The 17,923-nt window shown below is 37.7% G+C and overlaps 2 protein-coding genes and 2 pseudogenes across 8 annotated transcripts in view; all 4 read right to left on the bottom strand.

The window, feature by feature from the left end:
• LOC149114660 (uncharacterized) overlaps window positions 1-4,760 on the bottom strand; it is a 72,021-nt pseudogene extending 67,261 nt beyond the window's left edge. Inside the window, exon 1 of the transcript XR_016205862.1 lies at window positions 4,697-4,760. The product of XR_016205862.1 is annotated as an uncharacterized LOC149114660 (transcript). The remainder of the gene's footprint in view (window positions 1-4,696) is intronic.
• The window catches only part of LOC110060621 (uncharacterized), a 17,059-nt gene extending 11,069 nt beyond the window's left edge, over window positions 1-5,990 (bottom strand). For 2 of the 4 annotated variants that reach the window (XR_016205861.1, XM_089284122.1), the window contains exons 1-2: window positions 4,697-4,760; window positions 3,032-3,095 (exon numbers count right to left, since the gene is read on the bottom strand). The gene's annotated coding sequence lies outside the window, so the exon portion shown is untranslated. Of the gene's footprint in view, window positions 1-3,031; window positions 3,096-4,696; window positions 4,761-5,932 lie in introns of those variants that run through there. The other 2 variants (XM_089284124.1, XM_089284123.1) reach the window with 2 other exon arrangements.
• A 1,092-nt stretch (window positions 5,991-7,082) lies between these two features.
• On the bottom strand, window positions 7,083-16,509 carry LOC110060662 (ras-related protein Rab-18-like; annotated as a pseudogene). Its single transcript, XR_016205865.1, has 7 exons — window positions 15,805-16,509; window positions 15,288-15,343; window positions 13,645-13,706; window positions 12,904-12,976; window positions 12,255-12,372; window positions 11,098-11,171; window positions 7,083-10,644 (listed from the first exon to the last, which is right to left on the bottom strand). The product of XR_016205865.1 is annotated as a ras-related protein Rab-18-like (transcript).
• The window catches only part of LOC110060622 (aspartyl aminopeptidase-like), a 48,860-nt gene continuing 38,019 nt past the window's right edge, over window positions 7,083-17,923 (bottom strand). Inside the window, exons 15-16 of one of the 2 annotated variants that reach the window (XM_089284131.1) lie at window positions 8,219-8,304; window positions 7,083-8,012 (exon numbers count right to left, since the gene is read on the bottom strand). In XM_089284131.1, coding sequence (XP_089140257.1) covers window positions 7,922-8,012; window positions 8,219-8,304 — 177 coding nt within the window. In that variant the 3' untranslated portion in view covers window positions 7,083-7,921. The remainder of the gene's footprint in view (window positions 8,013-8,218; window positions 8,305-17,923) is intronic. The other variant, XM_089284132.1, reaches the window with a different exon arrangement.

The raw sequence follows: 17,923 nt of genomic DNA, 5'->3' as shown, positions 1-17,923 counted from the left end.
ATACCGTCCTTTTAAAAGAATATAATTTCCTGTCCATCTTTAGCTCCTCCATCCTTCTTTATTGACGACAACATCTTCGACGTCAGAAAAAAGAAATCAAAAGACTATTACTCACTTCTTGTTCGCAAAATAGCACAATTGCCTAATATCATAAACAAACTGCAGAACGATTTTAACTTTTCTATCGATCAGCTGAGACAAATCTTCAGTCTACCACACTCTGTTGTTCTTGAGTCTTATGTGAAAGGATTTCAATTCAAAGTGCTCAACTCTATTCTGTACACTAATTCAAAATTACACAAAATAGGCTTTAAAACAGACGATCTATGTTCATTTTGCAAGGCAGAACCGGAAACTTTATACCACCTACTTTATCATTGCTCCTTTGTTAAACGATTCTGGAGTGAGTTTCAAGGTTACTGGCACCAAATCTCAAATCAGCAGGTTCATCTTTCCCTCCAAGATGTTTTATTTGGAATATTATCCAAACCACGCCCTTTACTCAACTTACTGAACTATTTTATAATCATTGGTAAACTACTTATATGGGACTGCAGAAGATGTCAAATTCAACCCACAATTCAAGGATTTCGTACTAAAATTGCCATCAAATATGAAACGGAAAGTAAGATCAAAAAGAAAGATTATTTTAAAAAAAAGTGGGTACTAATCCCAAATTAATTTATGTATTATTTCATTTTTTTTGTTAATCACGTAGATGGCGTTATTATTATTTGAACTTTTTGAACAGCATGACAACTGTAACTGTTTTTTTTTTTTTCTCTTTTTCTTTCTTCTTTTTGCATTGTTAAAAGCACAAAGCTAATTAAAATATTCTCCCTTCTGTTGTATCTCTTAATTTTCAAGCTTTGTAGTATTGTTAGTATTAATTTTTGTGAGCAATGTAATCGCGTTTGTATATTTCATGTGAAAAATCTATTAATAAATAATCTCGGTACTGTTAGTTAATATATAAGTGTGTTCCTCATCATTGTATATTGTAGAGTTGTTATCGTAAGCTAATTATATATTTATTTTTGATTGTAAGTTAATTGTAGATATTTTATTCTTCTGTAAGTAACTTTAATGTAAGTAACGTATGCCATTGGTAAATAAAAAAAAAAAAAAAAAAGTAGTTCTTAGTCCTTGCGAGACACATCCAAATGATAATATTCCATAATTTTTAATTTTAAGTCTGTAAATCATGGAAATAGTGATATCGAAGTATGGAACGGAAATGCATTTTAGCAAACCAAGACAGCGACGCAAACGAGAACGTCATCAAACAATAGGTTTAATAAGCAGAACGTGGATTTTGAATCTTTGTACAATTTTACCTGTCATCTGCAAAATTCCAGTGGGTGAACGTGAACCACAAGGGCTAATTTTTCGTATCTTATTTCTGGAATTGAACCCTGTCATTGCAAATTTAGCCTGAGCAAGCGTTTACACCGATAGGCGTACTGAACAGATCTACACAGCTGAAGGTGAAATATAAATCTCTTTTTTACAAGGTGATTCCCTTGGCGTCGCCGCCGTAATTGCTAAAAATCCTTTCATGATGTAAGTTTTAGTTCGACATGCATCGGCATCTAATTTCTCCTTGAATTGTAAAGTTGGTCATGCATGTCGGGAGGATAAAGTAGTTAATCAACAAAGAGACAGTGCAAATGTTACAGAGGTCTCCGTTTACACCGACAATATTTGAAACAACGCTGACAAATTTTTTCGAAAAGCTGAAATGAAATGAGATTCCACACAATAAGGTTTTTGCATTGTTAGCCAGTGTCAGCGGATGATTTACACTTGACCGAAGTTTGACAATATGGCATTTTTACAAACGTAGATAGAGCTGCCGTCGGCAGGAAACCGGTGTACTTGTAGCTTCAAATAGGCAAGCCCTGACAATTTTAGCTCCCATGCATAGACGGTGATGATTGAATAAGAATTAGAACTACTATTAGATGTGTTGTTTCATATTAGTATGCAATGCATGTCTTGAGCGAAGGTAGAAAAAAAACATAACAATAGTTGAACTGCATGACTGGTCAACAGAGTTGAATTCGGAACTCTGAAATGTTCACTGTTTAGTTTAAGTTTCTCTCTTCTTGCAAAATGCCGACTACAATTAAAAGGATTGATCACAAATTTAAAGCTACTCTGAGGTTTCAAACTTCTCCGGCCCCATCCTCGTTTGTTGCAGTGTTGTTCCGGAGGTTTTGGAATGTTGTCTCAGTAATTTGCATGTAACTCATGTGAAATCGAACTTTGAAGCGGCAAGAGAACGCTGACTTCGATCAACTAGAGACTTTTAATAGTTTATATTCTTACCACTTCACAAATCAATTAACCTCGAATTAAAATCAGAAAAACCAGGATTAAAAAACCCTGTGAGACCACTGGAGTCGATTTCTAGTCACATGACTACATTCAGTCTGCCTGTTAATCTTGATCCTTTCATTGCAACATGGACTCAACTGCGGACAAATTTTCACAAACGGGCGAGAGGTTTCGCAAAACAGAAACAGTTATCGATAGAGTTTAATTTGATAACGGTTTTTCGCTATAAGTGAAGAGTACTACTGTATTATATATGAAATGAAGTATGTTACGGATTTGTGCGCAAGCTCGTTTGCGTCAAAAGGATTTTGACCGTGTTCTGCAAACAAATTGCGTCTAGCTTGTATATTTTTAATATATATATACTGTATGGGGAGGTACGGGTGGGAATGGATCGGGAAAATGGGCCAAATAGTTAAGGGAGCGATGGTAAATGGTTATTCCGAAACTTTTCAGTGATAAAATTTAGCGATTATAAGATTTTTAGGACACAATTTAAGAAACATTTGTAAATTTTTTATAATAGAAGTAGGACACAGTGTCTGTTATTTTTCTCTTTATTTCAATGCATGGCCGCATAAGCAGTTATTGCTTTAATCATCACCGGGGATAAATAAAGTGTATTGTATTGAATTGTATTGTATTGACATTCATGCAGCAAAGAACAGTATTATGAACTACATCTACTCACGGTTTGGAAAGTTTCAGGAGCAATTTAGCAACGTAGCAACACAATAAAGACCTGTCTGCAATCACTGAAGGAAGAAGAACGAATTCGAAAGTGAGAGCTAACCCACTCCCACACAGCTCTTGTTAATCACATGACGTTGAGTCTGTTGTAAAATCATCATTAGTCTTGCGGAGCGTAAATTATAGGAGTTTTAGTTCGCAATGCATCGGCATCTAATTTCTCGTTAAATTTTCTTTAAAAGTTGATCATGCATGTCGTGTGAATGCAGGAGTTAAAATTATCACCAAAGAGACAGTGTAAATTTTACAGGGGTCTCCGTTTACACCAACAATGATATTTGAACCCACTCAAACAAATTTTCGAAAAGCTTAGAAATGAAATGGTCGAAATGAGATTCCACACAATTAGGTGTTTTCATTGTTAGTCAGTGTCAGTGGATGATCTACACTTGACCGAAGTTTGACAATATGGCATTTTTACAAAGGTAGATGGAGCCGCTGTTGGTAGGAAACCAGTGTACCTGTAGGTTCAAATAGGCAAGCCCTGACAATTTTAGCTTCCATGCATAGACGGCGATGATTGAGTAAGAACTAGAACTACTATTAGATGTGTTGTTTCATATTAGTATGCAATGCATGTCTTGAGCGAAGGTAGAAAAAATCGTAACAATAGTTGAACTTCATGACTGGTCACAGAGTTGAATTCCGAAGTCTAAAATGTTCAATGTTTAGTTTAAGTTTCTCTCTTCTTGCAAATGCCGACTACAATTAAAAGGATTGATTACAAATTTAAAGCTACTCTGAGGTGTCAAACTTCTCCGGCCCCATCCTCGTTTGTTGCAGTCTTATGCCAGAGGTTTTGGAATGTTGTCTCAGTAATTTGCATGTAACTCATGTGAAGTCGAACTTTGAAGCGGCAAGAGAACGCTGACTTCGATCAACTAGAGACTTTTAATAGTTTGTATTCTTACTACTTCACAAATCAATTAACCTCGAATTAAAATCAGAAAAACCAGGACTAAAAAAGCCTCTGAGACCACTGGAGTCGATTTCTAGTCACATGACTACACTCAGTCTGCCTGTTAATCTTGATCCTTTCATTGCAACATGGACTCAACTGCGGACAAATTTTCACAAACGGGCGAGAGATTTCGCAAAACAGAAACATTTATCGATAGAGCTTAATTTGATAACGGTTTTTCGCTATAAGTAAAGAGTACTACTGTATTATATATATGAAGTATGTTACTGATTTGTGCGCAAGCTCGTTTGCGTCAGAAGGATTCTGACTGTGTTCTGCAAGCAAATCACGTCTAGCTTGTATATTTTTAATATATATACTGTATGGGGAGGTACGGGTGGGAATGGATCGGGGAAATGGGCCAAATAGTTAAGGGAGGGATGGGGAATGGTTATTCCGAAATTTTTCACTGATAAAATTTAGCGATTATAAGAGTTTTAGGACACAATTTAAGAAACATTTGTAAATTTTTTATAATAGTAGTAGGTCACAGTATCTGTTATTTTTCTCTTTATTTCAATGCATGGCCCCATAAGCAGTTATTGCTTTAATCATCACCGGGGATAAATAAAGTGTATTGTATTAAATTGTATTGTATTGAAATTCATGCAGCAAAGAACAGTATTATGAACTACATATACTCACGGTTTGGAAAGTTTCAGGAGCAATTCAGCAACGTAGCAACACAATAAAGACCCGTCTGCAATCACTGAAGGAAGAAGAAAGAATTCGAAAGTGAAAGCTAAACCACTCCCACACAGCTCTTGTTAATCACATGACGTTGTGTCTATTTTGAAACCATCATTAGTCTTGGGGTGCCTAAATTATAGGAGTTTTAGTTCGCAATGCATCGGCATCTAATTTCTCGTTAAATGTTCTCTAAAAGTTGGCCAGGCATGTCGTGTGAATGCTGGAGTTAAAATTATCACCAAAGAGACTCCGTTTACACCAACAATAATATTTGAACCCACTCAAACAAATTTTCGAAAAGCTTAGAAATAAATTATATTCCACACAATAAGGTTTTTGCATTGTTAGCCAGTGTCAGCGGACAATCTACACTTCACCGAAGTTTGACAATATGATATTTTTACAAACGTAGATGGAGCTGCTGTTGGTAGGAAACCAGTGTCTTTGTAGCTCCAAATAGGCAAGCCCTGACAATTTTAGCTCCCATGCATAGACGATTAAGTAAGAACTAGAACTACTCAGTAGATGTGTTGTTTCATATTAGTATGCAATGCGTGTCTTCAGCGAAGGTAAAAAAAAAAAAAGCATAACAATAGTTGAACTGCATGACTGGTCAACAGAGTTGAATTTCGAATTCTAGAATACTCAATGTTTAGTTTAAGTTTCTCTCTTCTTGCAAAATGCCGACTACAATTAAAAGGATTGATTACAAATTTAAAGCTACCCTGAGCCTTCCAAACTCTTCTCGTTTGTTGCAGTCTTGTTCCAGAGGTTTTGGAATGTTGTTTCAGTAATTTGCATGTAACTCATCTGAAATCGAACTTTGAAGCGGCAAGAGAACGCTCACTTCAATCAACTAGAGACTTTTAATAGTTTGTATTCTGACTACTTCACGAATCAATTAACCTCGAATTCAAATCAGAAAAACCAGGATTAAAAAACTCTCTGAGACCACTGGAGTCGATTTGTAGTCACATGACTACACTCAGTCTGTTAATCTCCTTTCTTTGCAACAAGGACTTAGCTGCAGAAATTTCTTCACAAACGGACGAGAGATTTTGCAAAACAGAAACAGTTATCGATGGAATGCTCGTTTGCGTGAAAAGGATTTTGACTGTCTTCTGCAAGCAAATTCCGTCTAGCTTGTCTGAAATTAATGCAACAAGGACAGTATTATAAATAACTACTCACGGTTTGGAAAGATTCAGGAGCAATTCAGCAAAGTAGCAACACAATAAAGGCCCGTCTGCAATCAACAAGGAAATCAGGAACTCGAAAGTGAACGTTTAAACACAGAGCGATCCTATATAACGAGGCTTAGGTGTTCAGCCTGGCAATCACAAATCCTAAAGGACGACCAATGCTTCCATTTGATTGGCTTACTCAATCAGGTCTAATTTTAGCGCGTTGCGCGTTGCCTCAAAATTCTGGAGAGCGACGGGTGTAATATTATACATTGAACTCCCTATCTCTTTTCTGATTGGTCGAAAGCGTACAGTGAATTTTCGAAATCAGCGCCTGTGACGTCATCTCTGCAGATTATACAATAACCAAGTCAAGCACACTCAAGGTCACGAGTAATCATGTCAAGTTCGCGCACTTTGTATTGCTTGCCGTCAGTGAAGAAGCAAAAAAAATGGAAGTCATGATGACTTCCAATTTTTTCGTTCAATGTATAATAAACAATTATTTGATTCGGTTTTTGTGATATCCAGAATAATCATCAAATGTTTCATACAAGGCCAGTCTTGTATGTCTTAATTACGCGGCTGATCAGCAAAGGATTGCAGTAGTTTACAGGCTTACCAAGGATACACAAAGCTGCTTTACATTTTGGTGTCTTGTAGCCCTTCTTCTTTAATTATAACTGAAAAGATAGAATTGCTGTCTGGAACTTTGACTGGAAGAATTTGTTTACTGTATATTTTAGTCACTGAGAAAAACTAAGAGATTTCCAGCAACCTCTTTTCCCCTCTCCTCCGTCTGATTTCTGACCAGAAAAGAGGGTTATCAGATTCGATGTGTTTATCGAGTGAACAACTTAACATCGAATGGAATCGGATCAGCTAAAATGAACAGCATGATAAAGATGTAGGCAAAAAAGAGTATGCCAAATTTTCCAAGATTCCTCAGTTTCGCGCGCTAGCTGATTTGTGAGTACGTCCCTTTTTCCCTTCCCTCCCCTCTCTTCAAAATGCTTTAAAACTGTGGATAGCCTGATTCTCAGACAGGCCAAGGTCGCTCGGTCTCACTCCCTCCTCTTCCTATCGGGACCGAGAAACAGCTGAGAATCGGGCTAGCCTGGGCAGAGCTTTTACTGTAAACAGCAACACATAATGTATTCAGCAGAATTTGATTTTTCTTTATTAACATATCACTCTGTTATTTCACGTTACCTAATTGCTTTCTCCATTATAGTGCCACAAGTATAGTATAGTGAAGAAGAGAAATATCTTCCAAGTATAATACAGTGAAGAAGTGAAATAGTCTATCCTCCAACTGTCACACTTTTCGCCTAGAATGCTACTTGTCGGGTCGTCACTTAAGGCTCTTCTCGACTAACTAGGGAGCTTAAGCAAACCACGACGACGACGACGGAAACGAGAACGCCACCAAACAAAAGGTTTAATGAGCAAAACAATAGCTGTGCACGTGCGTTATAAATCTTTGTACATTTCTTTGCAGTCCTCTGGAAAACAACCACGTGAAATGACCGAGTTCTGCGTCGTCCGGGAGACGCGAACGACGACGGCTAATTTTTCCCATTTCCATTTGGAATTGAACGCTGTCATTGTATATTTAGCCTGAGCAGGTTTTAGAGCCATTGGCGTACTGAACAGATGTAGACATGTGCGTATTTTGCTGATAAAATATAAATTCATATTTGACTAAGCGTTGCCCTCGGCGTCGCCGTGGTCCTTGCTTAAGCTCCCTACTTAGTAGACAAACACACTGCGTGACACCAAAATAACGATTCTGATGGAACTGTAGTCTTCGATGATACTCAGGAAAGCTCGTATCGTTTGTTCTCCAGTAAATTAGTTCTTTGACTTGAATTGAAAGGTAGTTTTACAAAAAGGTTCTTTTTATTATGTTGAAGGCAAGTTTCCACTCTTCACGCTGTTTGACGGCATGTCAAGTCATTTGAATAAAAAAATTGCCACAAGAGTTGCAACAACATTAAAACGATCGTGACAAATTACAACTCAGGAAATATTTAGTCAGCTCCTGCGACCGACTCCAACACTGATGGAAGCGTCTCAAAGAAATTCTGTCGAGAAAAAAAAAATAATACGGATTTTTTTGAGCTCCTTCAAAATGGTTCACAAAACATCTAGCATCAAGTAAGTCTCCTCACAGCTGTTTTTTGGTTTGTCACGTAAAACTTTTCCCCAACACAATATTGCGTTGCGTGACAACCCAAAGAACGGTAACGAAACTGAAGGCCAGTTTTTGACAAGAATTCGAAGCTTTCACCTTGGAAAGCTGAATCTCTTGATGAATAATGGATGAGCAGCACATCTCACGGATGGAATACATAGCGAGCTGCCGGCTTCCGATATCTGGAAACAGATTGAACAAAGAAGAATATGAACATATCAATTCTACTAAATTGTTTCTATCAGTTCCAGGAATGGCATTATAGAGAAGTCAGGGCTTGATCATGAGTTGTATTCCAGGTGAGACGAGCTTCAATTTGATAACACTTCGACGTAAGTACTTAGTGGTTAGTAGGTAAAACTTTGAAAAAGTCAAGAGTAACTACTATCTGAAGGAAACTTTCCTTGCGTTGGTGAACACAATCTCGTTTCCAGGGTCTCTCATCTTCCCGCCCCCCTGGAGCGAGAGAAGAGATGAGAGACCCTGGGAGCGAGGTTGTGATGAACATTCTCTAAATATCCTGTGCAGAACGTGTAAGAAGCTAAATCATAATCCTTCGGTTAAAAGCACAAGCTTAGCGGAGAGTATAGGTCCTAGGAGAGTCACTACGTACACAAACGTTCTCTGATACAAAGATGAAAGAAAAAAAGATCAATCTGTCCGTCCATCCATTCATCCCTCAATCAATCCATCGTCCCTCGATCAGTCTTGATTTCAATCAATTAATCAATCAATCATGTTTGATACATAAACACAGCCAGTGGCCAAAAACCCGAGACTCGTGTCCCTACTTATCTACTACATATCTACCCTATATACCTATTTGTTTTACATTTCCGGGACGCCTAACAAGCACGTGCCGGGCCTCTCTTAATCTACACACGTGTTTATCTCTTCAATACGCTTCACACGCGCGTCATTCCTCTCGCTATACACGTACGTCTTCGAGAACTTACGCAGGTCACTGTTCTTCTACAAGCGCATGTATCTCCGCGTTAAGTTGGTAGTCTCTTCCAAATTCATTGCCTTCAAAACAAGTAAGTTCTATACCTGTATTGACACACTGCTCTTCTCTGCGATCAGCCTTACAACACTTGACGACACAGCTGTTGACGCATATCGCTGATTGCTGTTAATCTTTATTGCTGGACCCTTGGTGGAATTGAAAATAAATCAGTTACACTAAACAAGTCAATAAGTTTGCTAGCCTTTACTGCGCCAGCCATCAACAAGAAACAAGTCTTCCATTTCCTGCTCAACACCTACACACCACGGCTGTCTAGGAAACCCAAGCAACGAATGGAGAACAGCAAATACTGGTGAATAGTCACAGTTTAATTTAATAGCACTCAAATAAGCCTCCGTCAGCAATCCGAAGTAGCAGTGATTCGTGAGTGGTTAGTTCTCAAGGTTATATTAATAGCACTCAGGTAAGCCTTAATAGCACAAGTATAAATAAGGATAAATAGTAAAAATAAATATGTGATATAGTGTTCGTCTAATAATAAAGGTATTGGCAAAATTTTCATATCTGTCTACCAGCCACTTATTTGCAGCTGTACTTATAAAAATCTAACGTAGTTGCTCTCTATCTAACCATCTTCTATTTCATCGTAGGAAACTATACTAATAGACCATTTTACAGTTTTATGAAATGTAACCAGGCCTCCTGCAAGAAAGCGAGTTTAATGGCTGACTATCAGAAACTGGTTGGCATGGTGATAGGATAGTTATCATTTGAAAAGTACCACGTTTGAATCACAACAAAGCCAACTCAAGCCTCGCTTCTGCTTAAAGGGATGATCACTACGCATGGAACTGTAAAATGGGTCACTGTAAATGGGTTGAAAAACTTACTTGTGTCTAACCAAAAAAATCATACCATCAATAACACTTTTTAACAATAATTTAGTCGACATATATTTGCATAGAGCAGTTTTCATTTGAGTGTTGAAAAGTAATTGGTTTTGCATAACTACGCCACATCATTGCCTTAAAAAAACCGGCAGCATCTTTTCATCCAATCCGAAGTAAAACCAAACTATCGTGACTCACTCATCCATGTTTTCCAGCGGTTTTGGTCTGCTACATGTAACTACTTCGAGTTTTGATTGGTTCACTGGATTGTCTGTGTCCTTTATGATTGATAAGTCAGAGTACTTTAGTTTTGGTTTTGCTCAATCAAAAACTGCTCTATCAGCTTAGTACCTCCTCACTGTCATACAAAGCTATAACTTGAAATTAATACAATGTTTGGATCTGATGCCAGATGTGAGCCTTCCAAGGACTGAACAAGGCCCTGTAGTTTAAAATAATTCCAAAATACCAATCATCAACAAGTCACAAAACCAACCCTCAAATGCATTGCTACTTAAAATATTTAGAAGCATTTAGACCAGGAAGATTTTCACAGGTGTATTGAAACATGTTCAATGCTTGGCTTAAGATAAGCTTGTCGGTCATAGCTTATAATGCTAAGAGACTGGATTCCGAATCACAGCAAGTATTTCATCCAGGAAGTTCTACAAACAGATACAATGATGTGAGAAATGTAAGAAAAGAGTAAAATGTCAATGAGGTCTTTAATAATGTTGATTAAAAGGATCAAATAAGGGGTTCATTTTTCCACTACATTTTTGTATTTGACAATGATGACACTAGGTCCTGGAAACATCATGTTGCTTTACTTTCATGATTTTTTTTTTGCTTAAATATTTTTCAAGTTATTTGAAAAAAACAGTGGGGCACTAGTCTACAGAGTCATCAAGCAAAGACCATCTCAAGTATGTGTGTTCATTTGAACTGATGTTGTTGTCAAGTGATGTAGCTGTAGTGCATTAATGAATGTTATACACTAGTAGGATAAACAGATATTGAATAAATGGAAAACAGTCTCTCTATTCATGAATCAGTGCCACTAATTAGTGTGAAACTGGTCATTTTAATTTGTGCACAATAAACAAATGCAAGCTCACCTTGCTTCGATAGATAACATGGAATGCCTTCTTGCCAACTGTTGTCCCTGTTTTCCATCAACTTTGCGGCCTTCCTAAAATTGTAAGACACAAATCTCAACTGAGGCTTCATCTCTCGACAAATATGCTCACTATAAATCAGCCTTATACATGGAGCCTTGATGAGGTAAACGAAAAGCTATTCTTCACTAAATGTGTAGAGTTTGAGCTCTGATCTTTTGATACACTCAGGCTCTATGTGCAAGCATGCAGGGGTGCAACTTGTAACTGAAAATAACAAAAACGTTGACCCATAGCCGGCAGGAGTGGCCTTCGACAGTTCATAGATGAAAACAGACCTATCGCTGAATAATTTTGTCATCATACATGTAAAATGCTGATTACCTCTGTTAATCTGGAAAAATTCTAATAAAATGTAAATCTCTATGTGTGACAAATTTTCATTGTGGTCTCTGCAGCCAACTCTCAAGATATTTTTTAGCGTGCCCAATAAAATGCAAAGTAATGAGTTTGCAAATTTGCAAATACTGCACTTCATACAAACTGCAGACGATTGATGAACCAATCAGATCATTTTCCACAAGGATTGGATGCTAACCCATCACAGGCTCAGCCATGTGCTAACTACCCACTTTTCTAACAGAGGTGGAGGGAGGCATTGTGAGGGTTAAGTGTCTTGCCCTTCCCAAGAACAAAACACATTGAGCTCAGCCAGGGCTTAAAGCAATGTCAGACTGCTTGGTCCAAAGTACTGGGGGCCAACCATTAAGCTAGTGCTGTGTCTACCATCTCAAACCCACACCTCTCACTACACAAAGAAATACAGCAATTTCAAGTAAACCACAGATGATTAATGAACCAATCAGGTCATTTTCCACAAGGATTGGATGCTAATCTATCACAGGCTCAGCCATGTGCTAACTACCCACTTATAATATATTGAGGTGAAGAGAGGCACTGTGCGATTTAAGTGTCTTGCCTTGCTCAAGAACACAACACACTGAACTTGGCCAAGGCTTGAACCCATGTCAGCAGCTTGGTCCAGAGTCCAGTAACACAACCATTACACCAGTGCCATGTCTCCCATCTAAGACCCACACCTTTCAATATGCAACGAAATACAGCAATTGCCAGACCACCATTCTGAATAGGTTTACCTTATCTATTTTGTCGCCGACCAGCATTTTAATGATGTCTTTTTTGTTGAATACATTTCCACTTCATTTAGCCATTCTTCCAGTTTCTGAAATGTTTCTCTGCTACTTGTGTCATATACTAAAGGGCAAAGAAACATGGAAGAATGATGTTATATCTTCAATTGAGCCTCGCATCAGGCATCCCTGGTTAATTCATTAGCATTCTTTCCCCTGAATGGGATGCTAGTCCATCTGAGGGTTACCCCCCCCCCCTCCCACCATTTATAACAGGGCTAAACACTAACATTTACCCGCTTTCTATTGGAAAGGAAATTTACCTCTTGGAAAGCAAAAAATCGAAAATGAACCAAGGTACTCACAGTACATGATCTGGGAAGTAAATTTTGGTTATGCTGGAAAGTAACTTTTACACTAAAGAGGTGTGTGAAAACGTGTGTATAAAGAATAATCAAATGATAAAAATAACCATCCGACAATGATTTTCTGTCTTCAAAAGGGTGAGTTTACACCATTCTAACATTTACTGATCCGCCATATTGGAGTATCATGAGAACTGCCAAGTAAGATTTTTTAAATTAATTTATTAGAAAGTCAAAAATAAAGACTTCAAACAAATATCACGAAAAATGTCAAATTTAGATACATGTACCTAGGATAACTCCCTGAGCACCTCTGTAGTAGCTTGGAGTTAATGTTCTGAACTGCTCCTGTCCTGCCGTGTCCTAAAAATACAACAACTGGAAGCAGTTAATACAGTGTAGAAACTAAAGCAAATTAATATTTAATTAAAGAAAAAGAAAAGAAAAAGGTAACCATTTCAATTTCAGACTTTGTAGTTCATTTTACTTTAAATAACCATGTTTAAAATACATGCATACCTTGTTGAATTCCAAAAGTAGTGAGGTTTTTTTTTAATGTACATGTACATGTGATATATAACACTCTTTGCTACATGTGTATTTTTGCAGTCATAGTTTTCAATTAATATCTAAATGCACATTATAGAAAACTTTCATTGCTTAATTTCTAAAGCGTAGGAATATCATGTACCTGATGATATTCCAACTTATTCCTTGCACAATTTTCCCCCAAAATACCCTGCACTTACAATCAAACAAGAAGGGAGTCAGAAGTCTGCAACTTGTCTGCCATTTTGGAAATTTCAGGTTACAAACTAAATGTAGAAATTTGTGAACTTGAATCCATCCAATTGATAGCTCTGGGCTTTTTTAAAGTATAGTTATCTTCTTGATTTTATAGGGCATCAGTAGGGGGTCAATGTTTTGGAGAAACCCAAATAATAGCATATTACTTCGACAACCAATTCTTTTAGAATTTTATCACTGATACAATGTCATAATTGGTCGTGAATAATGACAATATTTGTTACCCCAATTGCTAGTTTTGCTTTGTTTCCATCAACAGTCAGTGTTTTTACTTTGAAGTCAACACCTATATATCACAAAAAATAATTTACTTGTTATTAACTACTCTTTTTCACAGCTGTCATTTGGGATCGTCAAATATTGAATGACTAGTTATTAACCCTATAACCAGGTCTAATAATTTAGCAACCAGTTGACATGGAATAAAGATTGCACACTGATAAAAACTTATCATGATTAGCCTGAAACATGTAATACAATCTGTATTTTTAAAATGTGTGTTAAGTAGTGATTGTCCTTTACAGTAGGTCACATGGTGGGCTTTAGATCTCTGCCAATGAAAAGGAACAAAAAAGAACATCAAATGACAATCTAATTTGGCATGTTATTTGACCATGACAGCAACCATACAGCAGTTTGAGTTTCCAAGAAAATTTCAGGTTTCAAAGGTAATTCCTTGACTCACCGTTGCAACTTAATGGACTTTATTATTTGATCAGGATAAAACAAGAAGAATAGAAACCTATTAGATCCTGGCACAGCATGATTACACATGTAATGGTGACTTAACATGGTGTACAATTTTCAGCACCTTTCATGTCATACAAGATGCATACCATGGAAAAGACTAAATTGAGTGGTCTAATTTTTTCAAGGCAACCTGGCTGAGAGAAAAGTGGCCATGGAAAGGAGTGAATGCATCATGAATGTAAACACCTCAAACCCCGCTGCTGAAGTTTGTTTTGTACATGTATGTAGAGATGCCAACCTAAACAAATTGAAATCTGGGAGACTGCCAGTTTTACCTTCTTGACCCTAAGAAGGTGTGTTTAAAGTCAACAGTGGCTGATTTAACCACAAAAATGTGTCAAACATCAATGAAAATCTCCTCCCAAAAGGGAAAAAATCAACTAAAATAAGTGTGCAAGTAACATACTTTTAGTGCTTTCTTTGATATCTGGGAGATTTGGTGATCTGTGTGGGAGACGGAGAGGTTTGGTCTGTATCTGTATACTGTATCCGTGAGATTTCCGTAAAAACTGGGATGGTTAGCATACACTGTACATGTAGAGGTGTATACTGGCATATTCAATCGTCCCCAATCAAACTGTCAAAGTCACTTGAGGTCAATCCATGGACTGAGTTCAGTAGAGTTCAGTAATTGAACAAAATCAATCTCATACAAAAATGATTATTCAATCAAACTCAATCGAACGTTTCATTTCCGAACTCTTGATTTTTGTAAAACTGTTCCTGAAAATCAATAACACATTTTTTGAAGCTCGTTACTATGGTAGAATCATGTGTGTTTTGTGTTTTGAGACCACACAACATGATCTTGTTCAAGCGAATTTATTCACCGAGTTTGGTTGCGGAACTCAGTAAAACACAATCTAATGAATTGCTTTCAGTTGTGTTCAATTTGTTTGATTGAGTGGTATCAAACTCACTCAAACTTTAGCGTTCGATTTTGTTGGATTGCCAAACTCAAACAAACTCAGTCCACTGGTTGAGTTTGATTGAATTTGATTTCTCAATGTTTGATTGACTATACCCAGATGTGTATACACTCCACATTGCTGCTCAGTAAAGGTCATTATACAGGTATAACATCCCATGCTTTACAGGTACTAGAATGTACGCTCACCTATGGTTGCTCCAATATCAGGGTCAAATGTGTCATCAGTGAATCTTAGTAGCAAGCTGTGTTTGCATGGAAACCGTTATAAAAATTAGTTGACTAATTCAATCGTAATATGTTCGTATAAACACATGTGTATTTTTCTATGACATTCGATAGTTAATTACTTAATGTAATAATGTAATTCTTATGTTTAATTCATCGTGATAACTCTATATAGTTTCTGCTGAGTCAATAAAATTAAATGTAGATGTAGATGTACAGTGTAGAAGGAGATGTTTAAGTAGAAATTTGAAAGCACATCCAAAATATCGCAAAAAAATTCTTCACATAAATTATGATTTTTCAAAGCAGCATCTATAAATCCATACCGCATCAATACAAAACGATATCTATTTCTTTTCATACATACGTTACATTCATATTTAGCTACATAAGAAGTACTTGGTAACCTTAAAAAGGTTGGTGGCATAATAATTAGGACAGTTAGAAGCGACTTCACATCCACTATACATAAGCTTACCTTGATTTTCCTAGGCCACTTTCTCCGATGATCAAGATCTTTAGCGTAGTAAGAACATCGTTGTCCATCATTCGAGTAAAAGCTGGATCTTTTCAGCCGCTTTTGAAATCCTCAACGGTTGATTTATTGCGAAATTCGACCGAAATTTCAGCTAAATTTGTTCATTTCGTCATTATTATTTTCCTCGAAGACATGTCTTTACATTTAGACGAGAGACCGCTGACAGAGGAACAAGCGGCGAAGAATAGAGCATCATGGGGTAGTATCAAGTTGACTCTTCCCGAGTCGTCTCTCAAAACTCAAGCAAAAGGCCCGCAATGCGAGCAAAGGGACATTTTTTAAAACCAGATTGTCACAGGGCAGGAGCCCGTCGTTAGGAGCGTGCAACTCCCATACTAAGCCTATGTCTCGGCATTATTACAGACCGGTCTACTTTTAGGCTTCTTTTCCGGCGAAATAGGTCAGTTCCGGTCTACATGAGGTCGCATCGGTAAGGAAAAAAATATGTGTTGTTCATTTTGATCTTCTGGTGAAATAATGACCTCCCTGCTTGTGATTGGTCAGTGAGGTTCCTGTAGGGGTCTGAATTCGCCGTAAATTCTAAAAATAAAAATAAATCGGTCTGTGATGGGCTCCCGCACAGGGTGTAAACTGCTTATTGTAAGCTGAGCTTTTGCGTCGCAAGCGACCGGTTAAAGGTTGCAAGCTGGATGCAAAATAATTGTGCACAATATAATATTGAAATAAAAAACTACTTTCCAATGATCGGCAATCATTCTTTCCTTGCAGCAGTGTCTGGTATAACTTGGAATCAATATCAAGAACCATAGCTCAGACTATGAATGAACTAGACGGGAAACCTCCACTCCTTCAGTTCTCGCCTCGGGTTGGAATATATGTAAAGGCAGGAATTTTACGAGTTATAGATTGAAGGGCAGATATTTTACCCTGGATGTACCTTAAATTAATAAGATTTAGATTTTAGTCGTTTGAAGTCGGCTGGTAGACATGAATCCAAAATTAGTCACGATCTGACGGCTTGACTAGCCTCCCGGCGCAGACGCCTTTAGGCTCGTCACGCAATCCTCCCTCCGCAAAATGTCGGGGAGGAGTTCGTGTCAAGAAGAAGAAGAATAACTTTATTTAACGAGGGTAAAAGCACTTTACAGTTAGCACAGATAAACTAGAGGCCCTACCCAAGTCAAGTCAAGCTAGTGGCCCTGGTCAAGCCATAAGAACATCTGCAAAGGACGCTGGATGATGGCGCTACCAAACAGCTTCGTGACATCACTGGTTGTATCGTTATCATTACTTTCATGTTGTGCAGAAATTTAAGAAGAAGAGGGAGCCTATGAAATTAATCTTTGTGACATTAGGATATTTGCAGGATTTTCTCATACGCAAGTGAGCAAGTGTATATGGCTTTATGAGCCCAAAGGCACGAAGGGGATTGAGTGATCAATGATCAAGTGCATAGAAAACGCGTACTGTATGTTTGCAACCAGGGATTCTCCCCCGGGGGGGGGGGGGCACTGCCATATATGGGCTATATAGGTATGTGCCGCTGTGAAGGGTATGGTTTTCAAGCAGTTTACTCTAGGATAGGGTATATAGATCAGAGCGTTTGGGTCTAGAATAGGGTATAATTTTTCACAAAACTGACTAGCTGGTTGAAGATTTAAATTTTTATCTAGACTAGGGAAACCAGGAATTGCCACTCAAAAATATAAAAAAATTAAATCGGCAAGTTTAAATTTACGCAAATCAGCCTCAACAGTGTCGATAGATGGGGGGATTTGGGGAGTTTACTCTAGTATAGGGTAGCAAAATTCAGCTGAACTAGCTCTGGTATAGGCTAAGGGTTCCAGGGTCCCAGCGGCACATCCCCACCCAGAAATTCCCAAAGTACCCCCCACGGAGATTCTCCGCTGCTCCAAACAACCTTTTTGACTATGTCACGCAATAACAACGATTTTTCGTATTTTTCATATAAAGAAAAAAAACACCTTCATAGATCAATTTATCACGCCCACGACAGTAAATATGCGAAGTTTCATAAAATTCTGTCGCAAATTCATGAAAATACGGGATCCCAAACTTGCCTTTTTATACCAAGAAG

This window comes from Orbicella faveolata, unplaced genomic scaffold (genome assembly GCF_042242905.1).
Source record: "Orbicella faveolata isolate gen_17 unplaced genomic scaffold, um_ofav_v1 contig_13, whole genome shotgun sequence".
Taxonomy (NCBI): domain Eukaryota; kingdom Metazoa; phylum Cnidaria; class Anthozoa; order Scleractinia; family Merulinidae; genus Orbicella; species Orbicella faveolata.
The sequence above is the reverse complement of the archived record's forward strand: the minus strand, read 5'-3'. Positions and strand labels throughout refer to the sequence as shown.